General features: G+C 39.6%; 1 protein-coding gene across 8 annotated transcripts in view; it reads left to right on the top strand.

Moving 5' to 3' along the window:
* rapgef2b (Rap guanine nucleotide exchange factor 2b) overlaps positions 1-21,483 on the top strand; it is a 117,087-nt gene that overhangs the window by 24,546 nt on the left and 71,058 nt on the right. For all 8 annotated transcript variants that reach the window (XM_051954365.1, XM_051954363.1, XM_051954362.1 and 5 more), the window contains exons 2-4: positions 4,710-4,780; positions 8,678-8,734; positions 19,735-19,818. In XM_051954365.1, coding sequence (XP_051810325.1) covers positions 4,710-4,780; positions 8,678-8,734; positions 19,735-19,818 — 212 coding nt within the window. The remainder of the gene's footprint in view (positions 1-4,709; positions 4,781-8,677; positions 8,735-19,734; positions 19,819-21,483) is intronic.

The following is a 21,483-nucleotide window of genomic DNA, read 5'->3' as shown; positions in this document are numbered from 1 at the left end:
CCACCTGTGTTCCTGGAAGGATTAGTTTGTAAGACGGAAGGGGGAGGGATTAGATGGTGTTACTGGTGTAGCCTGGGAGTTTGAGCTGCCAGCAGTTTTTAAAAAATGAACGAGCTTTGTCTTTATTCAACACACACAATGAGCCGAGTTTTGGCTGGATGCAGCCTTCATCAGCATGTCCCAGTTTCTGCTACCCACTGTTCTTTTTCCTTCCTGCCTCTGTTCTATGAGAGATTGTTGATCCTGCTCTCAGCCAAAGATGTGAATTAACACCAAGCACGCATCACTTAAGTGGTGTTAACAGCTTGGATCAAACACGCTCCACTTTTGATCTTGGTGCGAAGAGGCAAAAGCATAAAATTTAGCTTTTAGAGTAACTGCAGTTCACGCAACGTCCTTTGTTTTGGGATGAATGGGAAAGTAAAGCAAATAGAGCACATTAAAATGCAGTGAAGGTTGCTTTGGGTTTGATGCTCCTGTCTGTACCCTGGAACTTTCATGTTTCCTTTTTCTTGTGCACTTATTGGTGATTGTGTTTGCGCTCAGTGTAAACGGAGACCAGTAAGAGAAAAAGAAAGAAAATCAGACCGGAAAATGTAAGGCCTAGGGAGTGGAAAAGATGGGGTCCTTTACATTCTTTCCATACAGTCAATCTGAAATATTTGAGACTGAAGCCACAATTGATGGTTCTGCATATTTCTCTGTGTGAGGCTGCGTTTCAGTGGCGCTGTATTATTCACTGTGATGTCACTGTGGAGAGGGTAAAAGAACTCACAACACTGCCATCTAGTGGTGTCTCTTACGTTATTGTACCTTTAGTGCTTAAACAGTTAAAGTAATCCCTTTCTTTTACAGTAAACAATTACAAATGATCTTTGTGTTTTATAGTGGTAGCCAAAGGCTAAATACTCTTCACCATTTGTTGTATTTCTTTTGTTTAGCTTTGTTTTATTTCATAAGTTTTGAATAAGAAATCTTATTCTGGTGTTAGATGAGAAATGATTGTCTTTCTTTCATAGTATTTTTTTCGTGTGTTTTTGCATGTAGCGCTAAAAATGATAGAGAGAAGAGGGGATGAAATGCAACCAGGTTCCTGGCAGAGATCCTTTGTGGTTGCACAGTTAGAGAAGTGGTGATGTTGCAGTTATGCGGTTTGTGCTTTTGACCACTGGGGCCACCATACCACCTCAGACAGTGGTTAGCATGGATTCTTTTCTCCGTCTATCATAAATGTAAAGACATAATGTCTAAGAAGGTCTTTACAACATTGTGTTACAAGACACCAATATACAATAAATGCTTTCATGAGTAGTTTTACTGCTTTTACAGTGTTCACCAGTGCACACTAGTATTTTGAAAAGCCTACTTAATATTGTAGGAGTTTCAGTATGTTGCTGACGTGCAAATGTGTTAACACTCAGAGAGATTTGTTAAACCAGACCAATGCACCAGATGAAATGATTTCTTCAGAAGCTAATTCTGAAATTCTGTAATTTCATTTAGCAGATGCTTTTATCCAAAGTGACGTACATCTGATAGCAGATACAATACAATTCAATTTTATTTATATAGCACCAATTACAGGTTAAATTATCTCAAGAGGCTTTACAGAACCCATATCCCTGAACCCCCAGAGCAAGCTCTAAGGCGACAGTGGAAAGAAAACTACCCTTTTAACAAGGAAGAAACCTTGAACAAAACCTGTCTCGTTATGTGGGAGGACCCATCTGCCTCCTGGATGGTGGGCTGAGAGGGACAGAAGAGGTAGAAGGGTAGAGAGGGGAAGGGATGGGAGAAGAGGAGGGTGGGGAACAAGGAACATATAAGACACAACTGGATACACGCATGATAAGGTAGCTGATACGTCCAAAGTACAAACTTTCATTGAAATAGATTCATAGTTTACTGTTATGGTGTATGGCTTTGGCATTAAATATACTACATATATAGCTGGCAGTAAAATTCAAACAGTATGCAGATGAGCATATCGGGTATAGTGAGGGTGATGCAGAGTAGACTGGTGGAAATGGGCAGCTGGAAGCAGTGGGTTGGAGGAAAGTCAGCAGCAGCATCCCACAGTGGACATACAAGTAAGGATCTAATCAGGAGAAAACAACCTGGATAAGTTAATGCATGCCAAACTGACCTAACACTGACCTACACCTTGCATTTGTTGCAGAGCCTCATCACCTGGATTGACATTCTGGGTTCCTGTCTGAAATGAGCTTAGTTAATCAAAGCTGTAGTTCCCCGGTGTGACACTAGGTGGCAGTAAATGTCTGAACATCGCCCCTGTTGGACAACTGCTCCTGTTCATTGTGTTTCTGACCACAGACACTTTGAACATAAGGATTTGGTTAGTGAGAATATGACTGTGTGATGTAACAGGGCCAGGCAGCCCTCTGGAGGATGCAAGTTTCTTTCTGTGTCTGTTTGATCAAAGCCAAACCCAAATAAAAAAGAGTTTAGGCTGATTTTAAGGGACCAACGCCCAGTGCTGTAGTTTCATATCACAGTCCGAATATTAATCTAGCGCCTGCAGTAATAGTGGATTCACATGGTTAGTTGCAATAAGTCGTAATCACAGATTTTATTGCACTGTTCCTAAGTGTGCCATTGATTTGCTGTTTGTTTCTAATTATGCATTTAAATTTAAGGTTTGATTTTGAATAGTGAGTAAACGGACAGAACCATTTTGGTGGGGGTTGTTTTTCCTTTTTGCTGTTGTTTGTTTTGTTGTTCCATGGTCGTGTTTAGTAGTCAGAGTGTTTCTGGCTCCGAATGGGAGTTTGAGAGGTAACTATGCACAGCAGTAAGCAGGATCCGTCCACTTACAGTAAAAGCAGTGAGTGTGCGTTACATTATATTTCAGAAATCAATGCGTTTTCTTGTTATTTCCAACTATTTAATGAACAAAAATATCTGTTATGCTCGAATAAATGAAACCCCAGTTAGCAATTCTGGTTAAAAATAGAAATGCTGTTTTTGTGCTTTATTCTTATCATTTTGGCGCTGGTAATGTTAACAACTAAAACCTCTTTGGCGGGGTGTCAAAAATTCTACTATGCAGGAAAAGCCCTGGCAGATTCTGATTTTTACCAAAAATATCACTAATTATGATCAATTTTGTGAAGACTTGGCCCTGCTGGGTGCCTCAGCTTGACATCAAGCCCCTATTTTTTGTATTGTGGTTAGTATTTTATGAAAAGTAGTGTCTTTCTGTAAAAATATAATTACAGTATTGCTCACTGTTTTATTCAGTGTTTCCCATTTCCCTAATGGACTGTACAAAAGCCTGGAACCAGAGGTCTCCTGACACCTCCTCCTCCACTGACACTGACTTTTTGTGACACTTAACCAGCACAAACTGTGTTATTCAGCTTTTGTGGTCAACATTTCATAAAATTTTCAATAAGCTTATGATTGTGGCTCTCGGAAACATAACCTGGAGACAGGGTGCCCATTCTGTGTGGTTTCATATGTGTGTTTGTGTGTCTGGCGAGGTCCTAACACAAGCTCTCTGTTGGCCCCCCGCTCTGCTGTCGCCACATCTACCTCCAGTTGCTGCCGACAAAGGCTTCCCAGTGGCTTCGGCCAGCGCTGCACCACAAAAAGACACACAAACACGCAGTCAGTGCCCCAGTGTGCACCAGTAGACAGTGGAGTAGCTGTGCGGGCTGCCAGCTCTCAGAGACGGCCACTTTGTTTCACCTCTGACTTGGATTCAGACCAAACAATCTGAGAGTCACTCACTGGGTCACTTGATGAAGTAATTGAATGGGGAGTTTATAGTTGTGCAGCACAGCTCTGTTATTTTGTCTCTGCGAGGTGCTTTATTACTTTATATCCCAATGTTCAGCCACACAAATCAATGACAGTCTCCCTGTAAAATGTTTTCTGTTGTGTGAGTAGACTGTTTGTGTACTGCAGCGTGGATAACCAGCATTAAGTGTAGATGTTAATAATCATAACTTAGCCACGTTTCAGTGGCTTTTATCAAAATATTTTGTTTCAGTAGTGTCATGATCAGCTCTCTAAGCACTTGATTCTGATGTTAGTGATTCTCCAAGTAATTTACCAGAGGAGAATGTCCCAGGGTTTCAAAATTGGATGGTTTCCTTTGTTTTATGCCATAAAATGTGATTTCTATGGATTTTTGACTGTCCATTGGATTTAACAGATAATTAAAAGATGCAGTTCTTTATTTTTGGTCAACTATTTTGGGTATTTCTCATAATTTTAAAGACCAACTCATCAGATATTTGTTGTGGCATGAGTTAATGATCATTTTGTGCCACCACATTGAAAATAGAGCTGCAACTACCAATTATTTTCATTATTTCACCAACCGCTGATTATGTTTTCAACTAATCATTAAGTCTATTATAAAACAGCCAACCCTTCCCATCACGATTTATTAATTTCTAGACTCCAGGGTTACATATTACCTTGTTTTGTCTGAACAATAATCCAAAGCACAAATCATATAGAACAGAAAAGGCAGAATCAACTTGAAAGTATGTGTTTTCAGAAATCAATGAAATGACTAATTGCTTATTTATTGTGCATATAATATAAAATATATGTGATGAAACTTAATATTCTCTCCATGGCTTTACTGATCGGTCAGTTTATTATTTCAGCTTTAATTAGCACCAAATATTCTTGTGACACCTCTGTTTGACATCATCTTTACTCTTTGTCCTCAGGACCTGGAGATCGTCTACTCTTATCTCCATGGGATGGAGGCTTTGTCCAACCTACGAGAGCATCAGCTGAGGTGAGTTTCTGTACACATCGCCGGTGCTTCATTAGTGTATCACTGAGCTTGATATTCCAATGAATGAATTTAAAATGCAGACTGTAAAGTAGTGGCAACTCCTCAGTGTGTGCAGCACAACAGTTGTAGTCAGGAGTGGGAGATTAACACGGAGCTGCCAGCTTTGTGAATTTTATCTGGTTTTCTAATCCTGCAGCCACTCTGCTTCTTAACATGCGTTGGCTGGAATTATTTATTCTAAGAAAGTCAATGAATAATAGAAATGACATATTTTATGAATGGTCAGAAACATTTAATACTATGTTAATTAGCAGAACGAAATATAGTTGGCCTTAATAGTTTTAGTTGATTGATATTAACGTAGAAGTTTGCTGGAAACTCTTCAGAGGGTCCTCTGAAGTATCAGAGAATCACTCATTTGATATTCTGCTTTAAGTATAAAACTTATGTATCAAATCAAGTTGTGTTAAGTTTAGAATCTCGATTGTATACTTCAGACATAATTGTGAAAAGTCTCTTTGCCGTCTGAAACTACTGGACAGAGCGACGTCTAACAAGTTTTTGTAACTGTCTGACCACATGGCCAAATCATGTTTTCCACAAGAGCCTATGTGACATAAATTTCATCATCCACTCTAGCCTGCGGCCGTCTCCATGCGCCACAAAATTTAAGACGGTGTGGACTATCCGCACAGCAAGCATACCAGCTGTGCACGTCCCAGCAAAGTAAACTGGATGGTCTTTTCTTTTTCTTTCTGACTCTTACATGTTGTCCAGCCAAATAAACAGCATAAACAATGCAGCCATCATGTTTTGTGGTACACATGCATAGTGCCTTCATGCAAACATCTAATTCTAGTATTGATAGATGAGAATTTAAACCCACTGCTAAATCTGCAGCTGTCAAAATACTCAGACGTGGAAACTATGACTTGGCTTTCAGTCAGAGGTGTTAAAGCATCTTCCAGCTTGCTTCATTTGAGGCATGCTGACACCTAAGTATAATTATGCTACCAAACACTTAATCAGAATTCAGAGCTGCTCAGAAGGCTCTGTGTAAAGATTCTCAGTCATACAGGTCGTGGTACATCTAAGTGCTAAAACGAATCAAACTGCACCTAATTGAGTTCTTTGAAGGCGTTTCACCTCTTATCTGAAAGGATTCTTCTGCTCTAACTGCCTGATGGAGAGTCCTAGGTAAAACAAAAGTTTTTTTCTTCTTTAAATTCTCTTTTTGACTCCTTGGACAAATCTACTGCCCCTTGTGTAAAAAACATACATATTTACTACACACTAATACAGCAGCTCTTTATGCATAATTAAAATTTAGTTAACTGAAAATTTGTATGTGTATTTTACATTTTTAATCTTTTTTAATTTGTATTCATTTTAATCTTTGTTTTTTGTTTCTTCCTGTATAATCAGATCTAAAGTCCATATGAAACCGTTTCCTCTGTTGGAACCAGACCTTTCCACCTAAAGCGATGAGAACTCCCTGCTCGGCTAGTCATACGCGATTTTGCCTTTTGCTCTTCTGTCACCACATTAGTCCTCCAGCCTTTTCTGCCCGGCAGAGACTCTCCAAACAGTGCTTGTCAGAAGTCTGTTCCCAGCATGCCTTGTGTGCATACATGTGGATTATACTGGCGAGGGAACAATGTAACAGTGCATGACCTGCGAGCTAGAACATTCCAGTGTGTGACCCCTCAGAGGCCTCCCACCCAACAATAACCCCTCTCCCTTCTCCCTGTTTGGATCCTGAGGAATGTCCCCGTGGTCCCACGGACCAACCCACTGCTCATGCTGGTTTCAGTTTTTTTTTACTTACAAAAATGAAAAACTCCCAGCCAGCCAGACATCCCACTAACTATGGGATTATGTTATAGTTCTTTCTTTCTCAACATTTTCATCTGGGAGGAATGTGTTGTTTTTCTTCTGTGGTTCTTTTTACAGCGGCTTGTTTTTTTGTTTTTTGTTTTTTTTCTGGGATTGTTTTTTAGTCCTTGTGCAAAGGGGCTGCAACACAACGTCCGCCCCCAGCTATTTTTGAAGCCTTGTGCATTTTGATCAGTTACTGTTTACTATAGTTGCCTGCCTGTAATATTCAGGGGAGCTTGTCTTCTTTCGAGGCGCCTGGAGAAAGCCTGATATGGAGGACTTTTTCACACTTTAAGCGGAGAAAAATGGTTTCATTTCAAAATCAGAGACCCATTATTTACTCTTATGAAAGAACTCATTAAAAGAAAAATGAAATTGCTCATATGCCAGATTAAAGAGTTAAATCTGTGGTTGAAAAGTGATAATATATTTCTCATTTAACACAATCGAACGAAGGAAAATATAACGAACTTTCACTAATGCAAACTGTTGGGTCACAAATGACTCTGTAGTTAATTTTGGAATAGAAAACGAATGTGTGCTCAATCAATTATCTAATCCCTTGCGCTGTTAATGTGTAACTGACCTCGATAAATGACATCTGGTTTTTGAGGGGGCAGAGGCATATCCAGGCTGGGAGGTTAATACTTCAAATCCTAAAGAAAACTTGCAGTGTTGTTGTGCTTCCCATAAGCAAAACGCTAAACCTCTAGCTGCTAGAGTGGAGGTACTTAGTGACCAAATATACAGGACTTGGATTGGTCAGGTCGGCTTCCATGTGTCATGAGTGCAACTGTAGGTGTGTTGCATCATATTAACTTTAGTAGTATGTTATAAAACTAACATAGAATGATAAAATTATCTGTTCTGTCCTAAAGCGCCAAGCAGTTTTGAAGCTCTAAGGTAAAGGGAGAGGTTATTCTGCAATGTGGGCCTATGGAATGATGAAGCTCCTTCAACAGTTTTTTATAAGGAACAACAAAGCAGATGCAGTGAGAAATCTGAGACCTCTAACTGTAACATAGAGAATTATTTTTGTCATGTGATATGTCCTATATGCCCTCGAAAGAGACAGAGCAACACACTTCCCCTCAACAGTGCCTGAACCAACTGTAATGCACTGCAGCCACCAGACTCTCATGCTCCGTTAATGTGAATTTGGTTTTCTCCTCATCAGCCATACATTTCAAAATGCATTTAGCAGTTCATCCATTCCATCCGCTATCTCCTGTCTATTCTGGGTTGTGTTGTGGTGGGAGCAGGCTAAAGCAGAGCATTCCAGACGTCTCTCCAGCGTTTTCCAGTTCCTCCTAGGGCTTCCCATGGCCCTTCCAAGCCAGATGAGATATGTAATCCCTAGAGCGGGTTCTTCGTCTACCCCAGGGTCTCCTCCCAGTTGGATGTGCCCAGAAATCCTCCAAAGGAAGGCACACCAGGAGGCATCCTAATCATATGTCCACACCACCTCAGCTGGCTCCTTTTGATGTAAAAGCTCTGGATGTCTGAGTTCCTTATCTTATCTCTTAGTCTGAGCCCAGTCACCCTGTAGAGGAAACACATATATCCACAATCTCACTCTTTAAGTCACCACTCAAAGCTCATGACCATACATGAGAGCTGGAACATGCTCCACCAACTATTTGTACGTCTCATGCTCTATTTTACTGTTACTCATACACAAGACCCTGTTATACCTAAACTCTTTCACTAACACAAGCCAATCCAACCATTCAGGACTCCAGTTTGTCGTATATTGGAGCAACAACATGTTTACTGCCTGTCAGTGATGATGGCTAAATGCAACTCTGGGAAATGTAGGAAATTACTATTTGTACATTGGACTTAAAAATAAATGACTATATTTGATCTTAAAACATGTTTACTGGCTCTGTTCAGTATTTATGCTTGTTTTTTGTCAATTTTGTGACATTTCTAACCAGAGTACTATTGAAATTAACTTATTTCTGCTTGTTGTTCCTAACTGCCACGTTCCCTCCCTTTTCTTCTCTGTTCCTGCAGGATAATGTGTGAGACGGTGCGTTATGAGAGACACGAGGCTAATGAAGTGCTCTACTAGTAAGTACTGGCAATGTGTGGATGGCTGTGTGTGAATGGATATTGATGGTATTTGATCATATATTCACACCTCAATCAGTGAATGAACACAGCAGAAAACAAGGCAACCAGTGTAACAGTATTTCAATTCTGTTTGATTAAAACACATCCAGATTCAGACTGAAACTCAGAGTAGTTAATGACCTGAACACGCCGGCTGTACACAGCAGAGCGACCTGCAACTGAAATATAAATAAATGTCCGTCAAGCACAGAAGTAGTTAAACAATTCCCGTATGAAAATTGTTGTACGTGTGCTTCAGTGTTGCCCTAAATCACTCAATAAGTAGCACAGCTCAAAAAATGGACTAAAGAAAATGCAGTCTAACATCAGCTTGAATTCAAGAATTCACTGTGACAAAATCGACAAAGAACATATTGCAGCTACAACAGCACCTAAAAGCATTTCCTTCATTGTGTAGAAAGCTAGTTTGGCACTAGCAGTAATATGCACATGCTTTCCTCCTTTGAGTTGTGTGTTGTGGAGGTTAATTTGATCAGAAAGCTGTATTGACAGCTTCCAGACAGCGTCTGAGTGTGTTTGGATCCATTTTGATAGACTGCCACAACTGTGTTAAGCAGGAAAACACACACGGTGTGTGACTGCTGTCACCGTTGACGTCTTCCAAACACCATGGTGAGAATTAAGACAGTTAATTAACTCTGTCAGCATCTCGAGGGGATGGAGAGGGTGAATTGTCCCCTTTTCTGGTGTGTATTGGGGATGATGTGGAAGAGTCAACACCTCATTAGAAAGCCCGCTTGGCTGTGTGGGAGCTGATTAAACAATAGGAATGCAGATTAAACGGTGGTCGCATAATACACTCCAGCTTCAGCAAGATTACCTCAGGCCTCTCACCAGCTGACCACCACACACACCAACGCATGGAATCAGATGATATATATATATATTATATATATATATATATATATACAGCCATGGCCATAAGTTTGGACAAAGTACCATGACGCTTGTGAATCTTAGAAAATACCAACAAAATTGTCACTTACAATACAGTACACAACTCCTGAGAACTATATTAAGTTTCATATTTAAAAAACATCAAGAGTTTGGTGTCATTTTGTTATTATCTTACCTGAAATTCGGTATGTGAAGTAGCTGCATTTTTTTGCTTTATTTTCTTCATAATAATTGTTTTGGGAACAAAGGTTTGTTCCAATGTGTTGGAATTTATTGATAATATTATATGCCTTGTTGATTTGTTTGACTAATTAACTAGAGTGGCTGTCAAAAAATATTAGTTAATTTTCTGTAATAGACATTCAAAAGCATAAGTAAGGTCATGCTGTGTCCAAACTTATGGCCATGGCTGTGTATATATATATATATATATATATATATATATAAACTGTATATTTGGCTTATCCTCGTCAAAAAGCCTGCATTTTGGAAAGAGTGTTTCTGGATGTGAGTGTAAATACAAAAGGATTAATATCTCAACTCTAAACTAGCTGAATCCCTAAAAAGGCGTGTTTTCCCTTCTCATTTGTCATGTGTCCACACTTTGTAGCACTTTCCTAAGCAACTTCCAGAGTGGATAAACCTTAAAATGTAGGCCTTTGAAGTTTAGTGTGGATGGGTAGCATAGAGCCTTAGGAAACTGTGATGTAACCTGCCTAGATACAGTCTTGTGGTGGGTGCCAGCTCTGTCGCTTCTTACTCCCTTTATAATCATTCATTTCTAATGGCAGCATAGTCACTTGAATCGTCCTGTCCATTACATTTTGGTCAAATGATCATATAAAAGTGAGTTGATTATGTCTGTGCTGTGGCAAAAGGAAATATGCTCATGATTAACAGCTACTATACTATGTATCAGCTGCCTATCAAATCTGTATTTAATTCTCATTCAGGTGTCTGAGACAGAGAGCAGAAAATGGAAGAATATTAAATCAGAACCCCTAAATCTGGAGTTTGGCTGCATTAAATCTCAGTACAGACGTTCACAGAGAGAAAAGCGCACTGATCAGACATTTAACGAACAAAGACTCAGCAGAGGAACGGCTGCTTTGGTGGTCCTCTCACAAGTAATTTGCAAACATGTTGTCTGACCACCTTGGCAAGCAAAGTGTTTATAGTTAATCAGAACGTCACAGAGGGAAGGGAAAGTGAAAGCAGCTGTTTTTTTTTGACAGCCGAGAGATGTGAGGGTAATGGTGTACATTGTCTGACACTGTACAGGGAGACATTCACACTGCTACTGCTAGCTAATAACAGAGTAACATTTATGTAAATGTCAGATTATATGTTTTGGAACTCTACAGGGATGATCACACACAAACTGAAGTCAGAAAGGTGATTTTCTGACACTGTCCTGACCAGCCAACAAGTAGTTTGGAGGAGCATCGCTAAGCCCATTTCACAATGTTGTTTGCCCCACTCTTTCCAGATGTCAGCTTTGATGAACACTTCAACTGTTTTCTCATGAAAAAAGAGAATGCAATGAAGAGATTCCCATTCAGATCTTTAATGAAATAAAAAGTGATGTGGACAGGTTTGATTTTCACATGTAAAGAGCATTTTCAGATGCAGTTGGCTTACTGTGGTCACAGTATTAGAGAAATGTCTCTGTTTTCCTACTGTTACCCTGGGCTAAAGCACAAGAAACACAGCAGGTTATTTTCTTTCTGGTTTATTGGCTCATTTCATTTGCCCAAGTGTGTGCATCTGTGACATTGCTTCTGGTTGTGTGTCTTTGCACAGCTGTATGTCAGTACGTATCTGTGCATGTGTGTTAGTTGTAACCTATAAAATTGGTCAAGGCTCTCCCTGATAAGGGCTGGGTATTAAACAGCAGAACATCTGATTGCGTTTCCTTCCGCTGCAGGATCCTAATCAGCCTGCTCTTCTGAAAACACAAGCTTTTAACAGCCTGTCTTCATGTTCTCATCTGTTTATAGCATCGACAATATTATGCTGTGCAACGAAGGCTGTAAAATCAATGGGAGAATTTAACTACTGTAGTATCTCTGTTAAGTTGTGCAGCTTTTACATTAAAATCAGATAAAGGTAGTTAAAAAACATCTGTCACAGTTCTCTAAACCTTAAGTGGCATCGTTAAATCATTTCAGTTAACAAAAGAGCGCATCAATTATTTGCAGTTAGAAGCTGAACTATTGATTTAAACAATAATCAATTTGTGTTTAAAAATGTTGCCGATTGATTTCTATCTAAATTTTCTATATAAAGCTTTTATAGGAGGTTTTTAAACTTTCAAATAGGCTGAGAGGGTTGTGCTTTACAAATGTAAAGCAGTCCGAGACTATAATGGGAAATATTTATATAAACTGGAGCTGAAGTTCACTGGTTATGGACACCAGACTTCATTTGTGATTTGTCATCTAGATTTTACACGGAACTAAATTCTGGCTACATGTCTAGATATTTCTTTCTTGTTTTGCAACCACTGACAATGTCAGATAAAATTCACAGACATGACCTAGTTTCATGACCTGCACACTCAAAGCCTCACTCTGACTATCTACTGGAGTAATGATAGGAGGATAAGGTAACAGTACTCGTATAAGTACTCGTATGTCCTGCCTGGAGCTCTGGATTGCTCGAGTGCGTACACGACATGCATTCACATGTGCACATGCTCACACAACACACACGCACACGCACACAGTGTCACTCTCAGTATCTCATGAAAACATCCCATCCTGCGACAAGCTGAACCTCTCGGATTAGCATCCAGAGATTACAGTGCTAAAGCCTCCTGAGAGGAGGCTGACCTGGCACATTGTACAGTGGCTGCTGAAGAGTGTTAGCATCTTCTGGTCGCCCTTTAACCCCTCCATGTCAGCTCTTTTAGTGCAAACCCTTAACCATTGACCCACCCTGGTAAAGTGTGGTCCAATTGAAACAATCCACCTGTATACATTTGTAGTGTCGAAGTGTTTTCTTCTTTCTGTTGTCATTAGGGAGCCGCAGGAGTCTTAATTCCTTTTATAAATTCTGATAAGCCACGGGTGTTGGAGTAACTCGGTTAAATTTAAGTAGAGCTGAAATCAGAAATTAGAGTCCAATAAAACTTTTGTCAGTCAGCAACAGTTTTTGAGCCATTTAGAAAGCTTCTGGCTCAGTTTGTATTTTTTGGTTTCCTGTTTTTTTTCAGACAATCAGAAAAAGATCAAATTAAGCTAATCACAACAGTTACTCTAATTGTTCTGAACTGTGTCGGCAGAAAATTGCTAGCTTAAAGATATTGACACTGCCAATTATTTACACACATTGGTAACACACCAACATCAATAACTCTTTGACAGAGTGAGAAGGTCATAAAATCATGAAACAACAACTAGCTGCAGCGCTGTACTTAATGCAATCTGTTTTTTGTACACATTCTTCCGCTTGCATCGGAAAAATAACTTAAAGTGAAGATGGTTGCTTATTTCCTTCACTTTCCACTTCCATCGTATCATGAAAGCTGAAATTTCTTTTACACGTGTCTGGTTTTGCCGTCTGGTGTGACCGTCGTGCTGACATCCCATTTTTACAGCCAGAGGTCCAAACATGTTGACGAAAATGGTTATAAAGAGGAAGAAGCAGCACTAGTCTGTCATAGCTGGATGACACTGGTCAGAAATAGACAGACGGAAACATGGCAACAGTGTCGAATAATCACAATTAGCAACTCAACAGTCGCCAGGAGAGAACAACAGAAAAAATTCTAGCAAACATCAGTAGCAATATCAGCTGTTCTCTGACTTTACTTTATTCTTTATCCTTGTTTGCTGCTGCATTTTATTTCGTCACATAGAAAATAGCGTCTATGCTAACAGTGTGACAATTCTGAAGAAGAACAGTTTGCAGACTGCGATATTTTGACCCCTGGCTGAGGTTCAGAGGCAGCAGCTGTCGGAAAGTTACCCCCCTCATGCGACTCCTGCTCCCTGCGACACCGTGAAGCTGCTCGCCTTCAGAAGCAGCGTCGCAGTAGGTTAGATGAGGAAACTTGCCGGGAGAGGGAACTGAAAAACTCCTCACTTCCCATCAACCAGTCGGCTTATATAATTATACATTCCAGCACACACTGTGCAGTACGTGTGGCACTGACATGGAGACAGTTGATCTCATTACCTAAGTATCTGGGAGAGCTGCTCTTTAATTTGGGAAAAAGAAATGAAAATCACAGAATTAAATATGTTTTTTGTGTTAGAGCAAGGAAGTTTTATTCGATCTTAGTAGGAAATATTTTGGTGTCATGCAGAATCTCAAGTATGTAGGTCAAGATTTCATTGAGAGGCTGTACATTAACCAGCAGACTCTCTGTCGTCTCCCACCCACTCCCCGTGGCCTTTTTTAGTTTTCTTTGTTGGACAATTGAAAAGTGAAAGGCTTTATTTCATAATATCACCGCACTATTTTGACACTGCCCGTCTCCTGAGGATTTCATGGTGAAAGCAGCATGACAATAACAACTTGAAGTGGTCATAGTTGCTTGTTTATTCAGAGCCCCTAAATGTGCGTGTCGGTACAGACACACCTCTGTTGTTTTGAAACTCCTGACTCGATATATCTGATATAACCCTTTGTTTAATGCAGACGATGACTTCCTATTGTTTGTGGACCCGCGCACCCACTAAAATCAACCGTTGCTCTACCACAAAATGTTCATTCTATCATGTGGTAAAGACTTGAGGTCAAACTCTTCCCTTTGACACATTTTTTGGATTTTTTTTTCAGGGCTGATGAGAATACTGATTATTAGCTAACATTTCGACTCTGTATACATTTACAGTAAAAGTCACAATTTTAATCTCAAAATACAAAAATACAAAACTTAGTTATAAGACCTTTGACTAATAATTTTAGGACATGTTAATTTAATAGATACCTTTCAATATTTATTCTTTGGTGTTGTTGGGCTGTTACTTTTAATGTTTAACCAATCAGATCACAGAGCAGTGACGACACACATACAGAAGATCAGAGTCACAGCAGGGCATTTTTAAATTAATCTATTTTATCAGGAAGCATTTAACAAAATGATTTGCTGAATATTGGATCCAAGTTGATTATTGGTCGATTCCTAATCTCAATTGGATTCTCACATTACATGTTTAAGCCCCTACAGCATTGTTATGACAACTAATATATGGTTTTATGCTTAGCAAGTGTTAAATGAGCAAAACATTTTCGTCTTGAGGTCATTTTACGGATCTGAATCAACTCCGGCTTCCTCCCACAGTCCAAAAATATGCTGAGGTTAATTGGTTACTCTAAATTGCCCGTAGGTGTGAATGTGAGTGTGATTGTTTGTCTGTATATGTAGCCCTGTTACAGACTGGCGACCTGTCCAGGGTGTCCCCTGCCTTTGCCTGAGTCAGCTGGGATAGGCTCCAGCACCCCCACGACCCTAGTGAGGATAAAGCGGTGTATAAAGAATGGATGGACTTAAAAACATTTTCTGATTTCAGCTTCTCAAGTGTAAACATTTCCTGCTTTTATTGGTTATACATATTATAAATAACATATATGGATGAGCTTTGGTCTGTCAGAATAACAGAAGAATGCTGAAAATGTCAGCTTGACATTTTTCATGTGTGACCAAGTCTTAAATAATAATCTTGAAAATAACTGGCAGATTAATCAGCACTGAAAATAACTGCAGCTCTACTTTCTGACAAAAATGTACTGTTTGTTAGTGTACAGAGGAACTTCTATTTGGACTAAAACAGATGATTGAAATTTATTTATGAATCTTGATAGAGTTATCCAGGAGCTGTAGTGATGTTTGTAAATCATTGTATCATGCTTTTACAGCTGAGGTCTCTGTCATTTCCAACTGGCGGCTTTTTCTGGCAAATGTTATCAATTTTTGCTCAGGTTTATAAGGAATTGGAAAAAGTAGTTTACCATTGAGGTGATCCAAAAAATGGAGGGTTTGCGTTGTAGCCGTTTTAAAGGTGACACAAAACTAGATGGCTTTCAAAAGTAAATACTTACATTGTGCTGAAATTTTTGAATTGTGAATGTTTGTGTCTGCGTAGTAATTTTCCCACAGCAACATCCATCTCACAACTTGTTTCGAAAAGAGAATTTTCTTTGTTTAATGAAACTGTTCGTTTCATAAGAGCCCAGCCTCATTTCATGCACGTCTTCATGCTATAATCATTCTTCCGCCATCCTTTTACCTCCACTGCCGCCTCCATGGCACTCGCATAACCCGTCTCCCCCGTTAAAGGCTTCCCTGTGGGGTTTCGGTGGCTGATGTTTACCGTTTGACTATCGCTTCAAGTACGCGTGACCCAGTTCAGTCAAGTTGTCGTTGCGCATAAGAGCCTTCTATCTCCTACTTTTTTGGTGTTGTATCTCCTCCTCCTCCTCCTCAGCTCTGTGAGGTGCTTCCCTCGCTTGGTACATCTGCGTGCCGGCAATTAATAATTGAGCATTTCATTCCTGTTGTGTCCGAATGCAAGAGAAGCCATATGAAGGATGGATCAAATATGGAGCGAGACAGATGGAGATCAGAAGAAAGGAAAAAAGAAAAAAAAACAAAAGAAGGGATGCTTTTGTAGGAGGCGGCAGAGATTTTGCTGTGCATCAGTAGGGTGTGCTGTCTACAGCCTCATTAGTTCTGCGAGAAAAAGTGTGGCGAGAAAGAGGAAGGAGGGGCGAGACTTTGTTCAAAGTGATTAAAAAAAAAAAGCGAACTCAGTCAGCACAGCAATGGTGGGTGTGAATGAATGTGTCTGTGTGGGAGCAGGTGTGTATAATAAGAGCACCCATCCTTTACCTTTCTGTAAGTAACAACCAATCCCACATTGCAGATGTGTGACTGGTCATTGATTCCCCTTTTTACTTCCCAATTAAAAAGTCTCACTTAGAGCAGGTGAGAATGCTGAGTGATTATCACTGAAGCTGCAGCCTTATTAACAGCAGAGGTTTGATTTCACAGTGATGAGCAGATCCTCTTTGATGAGATGGAGCTGCTAAACAGACAGGTGGAGGCTTCATACAGAGGCATTTGTTTGAATTTCCCATTAAGCTAATGCTATGCCATGCATTTATGGCAAGCATATGAACAGATTTTCTGCTTTCAGGTGAAACATAACCTTATGAAACCAGTAAATGTATAGTTAATTTGTTTAAAATTATGTTTACAATTTGCACTGTATGACGTTAGCAAAGGAGAGAGGTAGATTTTCTTTCAATCTTGCAGTGAATTAGGTGGGAAAATTGATACAACTCAAACCTCTGCATGGTCCTGCCAGCAGCTCCTTAGCTTTATTTAACTGAAAGATATACTGATTGATAAGTCACCCGATTGGACATTATCAACCCATTAAAGAGCCATTATTACTCATGTACATGTGGACCATTAGGAACTCAAGTAAACACAGATGAAAGCAAACGTCAAAACTAGACTTGAACAAAAAATAAAACGCCAGTAATGGTCCAAGATAACGCCACCACCAGCCTCCTCCAACCCAGCCCTTTTAGTTCCTCTTTATAAGTGCAAAGTCTCGGCTCATCCGCCATTAAATGAGATGATAATGGCGTTCCATTAAAAGGGGTGATAATGCGCCTACTGAGCCTACTAAGAGGTGAAGGAGGTTCCTGCAGGCTTATATGTATGAGAATGATCTGCAATGATAACAGCCATTTAATGCGCTGATAGCATTCATAACGGGTGATAAGTGCACATTAGAGGTGCTTGTAGGTGGAAGTTGTTGCCTTTGGACCTAAGCTATCGCTCTCCTGTTGATTCCAGTCCTTGTGCTGAGCTAACCAGCTTCTGTCTCTAACTTTATAATTACTGCACAGACATAAGTGTGGTATAAATCTTCTGTCTAGCGTTCAGCAATAAAACAAATAAGCACATCTCCTGAAATGTCAAACAATTCCCTGAAGGAGTAAGGAGATTTTTATTATCATTATCTTATCATCTGTGCTTCAAACAAGCATGCAGGAAGTGAAGTGGAGTTCATTAGTCATGCACAGTCGTATTTCAAGTTTTTAGTCATAACTCATTTTAACCTGTGTCGATCAATTATGCAACTCGTGTTGTTAAGAGCCATGACGGTAAAATGAAAGCAGGTTTTGGTTACCGGCATGTCTATTTTCGTCCAGCATCACCGAAAGTTCAGCACGCCTGTCAAATTCCCAGCACCGGAGAAAGATGGTATCGGTGTTACATGACATGTGAATACTTCCTGCTCTGGATTTCTCCTTCCTCTTTACTGTCAGAGAACTGTTGGTTGACAAAGGCCATCAAATAACGACACAAATTTCCCTAAACCAAAACCACTATTGAGTATCTGTTTTTTTAGTAAAAATCTAAAAAACTAAATTAAAGTTAAAAAAAAAAGAGACTTGACTGTGGCACATAAATCACAAACAAGGTTGTTTGAACAGCCGCTTCTCCCATGATATTTGACCGGGCTCATAAATTGCATATGTAATGTTTACCCTTTGAGCCCTCTGGCCCACTGTATACAGATGGAACCAAGCATTAACGTTTTCATCTGTGTCCTTTGCATTTGTTTGCATTCTCAGTAGATTAACATACGCAGCCTTTTCGATAATCCTCCATATACAAAGTGTAGATGATTCATCCTTGTGAGATTATCTCCCCTGCAATCCCCGTAGAAACCGTGACGGCCCAAGGATAAGTGAGCTGAGTAACCAAACAAAACTGATGCATTTTAAAATCTGCGATGTCCTTTCAGCATTACAAGTGTGGTTTATTAACAGTGACAGACCAAATTAAATTTCTGGATATTATGCTGAGGGAGTTGTTTATCTGGAGGCAAATCCTCCTCAGCAGAATCTTTGATGTCTCTTAATAAGGCCGGTGGTTCACAAGTAATGCCGCATAATTCCTAAAACCTGGGGAAAAAAGTGTCTGTGATTTAAATAACATTTGCTAAAGTGTCTTCTAAGTATGGCAGCAGTGTTTGCTGTGTGTGTTTGTTTACTAGTCATGCTGTAAGAACTTGACAGCCAGCTGCATCATCCAGGGGTCAGTCTGAGTTCATTTCGTCTATGATGCCCAATTTCCTTGTCTGTGTGTTTCACCAGGGCCATGGGTGTGGGAGGATGAGAAATGAGTCTTCAGTTCATTCATAGTTCTCTCTCTCTAACACTGTGCACTCTTATCTTTCTCATGTTTCTTCCCTTTCGCTTTTTCTCTTTTTCAAAGTCACTTGGCACAGTTAGGAGTCTTGCATTGCTGATGCATTAAGTCACAGTACCAGCAGATAAAGACATTAAGATTAAGCAAATGACAAAGCAAAACTAACTGATCCATTAAAAACTTAACTATTATTGTCGATTAAGAATTCTAAGAAAACAAATTAAATTTGAGACGTCTTAATGAGTGAATATTTGACATTTTTGCTTTAAAAAGATGCATTGATCGTGTGTCAGTCCACTAAACTATTTTAAATATCAAAATATATGCTATTTTCAATGTCCGAACCTTCACAAGTGAATACACACTAGAGGGTTTTCCAGTACAGGAGTTTGAGGCAGGTTGGAGGTGGAAATGTTTACTGTAGCGGCCCTTTCAGCCTCCATAGTGGATCCAACGGCTTTGACTGTGATGTTAACTCTGAGTGTGTAAAGACAACAACAAATCCTAGTTGCTTTGCTCCTGTGAGTACATATGAAGTGGAGTCAATATGGCAGCTCCTATTTAATGTAGAACCTTTTCAGGAGCAAAAAATACCCTAAGAAAGGGTCTACAGGGCTGGTTCTTGCAGTCAGAGCATGCATAAAGATTTGAGGTGCCGTGAATCGCACTGGCAAACTGCTAAAATATCAGATTTTGACATTGAAGTCTCATATCAGCCCACATCTTGCCAGTTTTTAACAAGTCCTCCTCGCTCAATTCGCTGTTCATAATAATTATACATATTCTCTGCTTCCTGTCAAAATGTCACCATCGCTGTATTATGTGCTAATTTTACATCCCTCTTTCTGTCTTCCAGCCCTGATGACATTGGAAGCTGCTGGTACATCCTGTTGTCCGGCTCCGTTTTCATCAAGGAGTCCATGTTTCTGCCCAGAAGCAGGTAAGATCATTGAGCATTTTAGGTGCTGGAAGTTAAAGAGAAATCCTTCACAGATCTCTTGTTCTTCTATCAAAGATTCCAGATGCAATAAGAGGGAGAATTAAATACACACTATTACAAAAATATTTCTGAAAATGTTACATGTTAAATCCACATACCTGCAAGTATTTCCAGGGTCTGGCTTTGCACAAGTACTCTCTGTGGCTGTTTAATACTGCAAACATTGTCTCAGCAGTGCATGCTAGCATACCAAGCTCCTCAGCAGTCCTGTTTCACGCTCACCTGGACATCCATGACCTTACCATCACTCCTAATTAGCAGATTTATGCATAAAACAGATATGACTTAAAGTGCAAAGTGAAAAAAAATCATTGGCTGTGTCCGAAATCGCATACTAACGTACTACTCATACTAAATGTGACGTCAAAATAAGTATGTAGTGCGTTCACATTGAATAGTATGAATAGATTGAGTACGCGAGAAATACCCAAATGTATACTATATCCGGAAAAGTTTTAAGTATGCGCGGTGACCACACTAGTCATACTCAACCGCCCCATAATGCTTTGCGAGCTACCCACCGAAATGCAAGCCTCCGCGGGATATGTGGCCGGATTGCGGCGATTTTTATTTTATTTTATGTGGTTAAGTAGTCATCCTAATCACCCCACAGATTTGAGAAATAGGCGTTTTCTGACCAACGTTTTAAATTTGTCAGACGCCTCACAACGTGCTACTGAATGCTAGCAACTAGTTATAGCAGCTCGCTTTGCATACAGAACAAGTAGCAGCTACCTCGAGTAGCCTGCAGCTACAACTGAAACGATTCGCATAATCTGGCTAATAACTGCATGAGGAGTGCCGGCTTGAAATTGCCACATTAATTATGCGACTGTTTGTTAGCGTAAAATCGACCTGAAGCCGGCATTCAGCCGAGATATTTGATAGCCGTACTTCCGGTTTTTGTCGTCGGAGGTTTGAAATGCATTATGGGAAACGGAGTAGTATACGACAGTGTGAACGGTCGGCATTCTAATCATACTTATAGTACGTAGTATACAGTATATACTCATTGAGAATGTAGTATGTAGTACGTTAGTATGCGATTTCGGACACAGCCATTATGTTCACTTTACACTTGTTAGCTTAGCTTAACATGCACACTTGCCCAGTTAAAAGGGTGTATCTGTAAAATTAGACGACCAGTTCAAACACAACACATTCTCCTTCTACAAATTTTACATCCAAAAGTAATTTCTCCCACAGAAATATTTTACCAAACTCTTGAGAAAATTAGAAGTTAGAATTATTAAACACTTAGAAATTTAATTCGTATTTATTTTCTACTTACAGTTTATTAACAAGGGGAATAAAAGTAAAGACGGTAATATTCTTTATATGATGTCAAGCAGCAATGTTCCATCTCTCCATTTAATATTAATCTAAATCATGGCATCTTTAAACTTGGACTGCCATCAATGTCCACAGCTTTAACTGAAGTATTGTTATTGTCACCCCTCTAGCATAGTTAAAATACTTTGAAGTCACTTTAAATATCTCACGATTTCCGTCTAATTCTTTTCCTGATAAGATGGCTCACATTAAACAACCATTGTGTTTAGTATTTGCATAGTTTCTGAAGAAAGTGGAGTGCTAGAGAGCAGG

The sequence above is a fragment of the Acanthochromis polyacanthus genome, chromosome 10 (assembly GCF_021347895.1).
Source record: "Acanthochromis polyacanthus isolate Apoly-LR-REF ecotype Palm Island chromosome 10, KAUST_Apoly_ChrSc, whole genome shotgun sequence".
In the NCBI taxonomy this organism is placed as follows: domain Eukaryota; kingdom Metazoa; phylum Chordata; class Actinopteri; family Pomacentridae; genus Acanthochromis; species Acanthochromis polyacanthus.
This window is presented reverse-complemented; position numbering and strand designations above follow the sequence as displayed.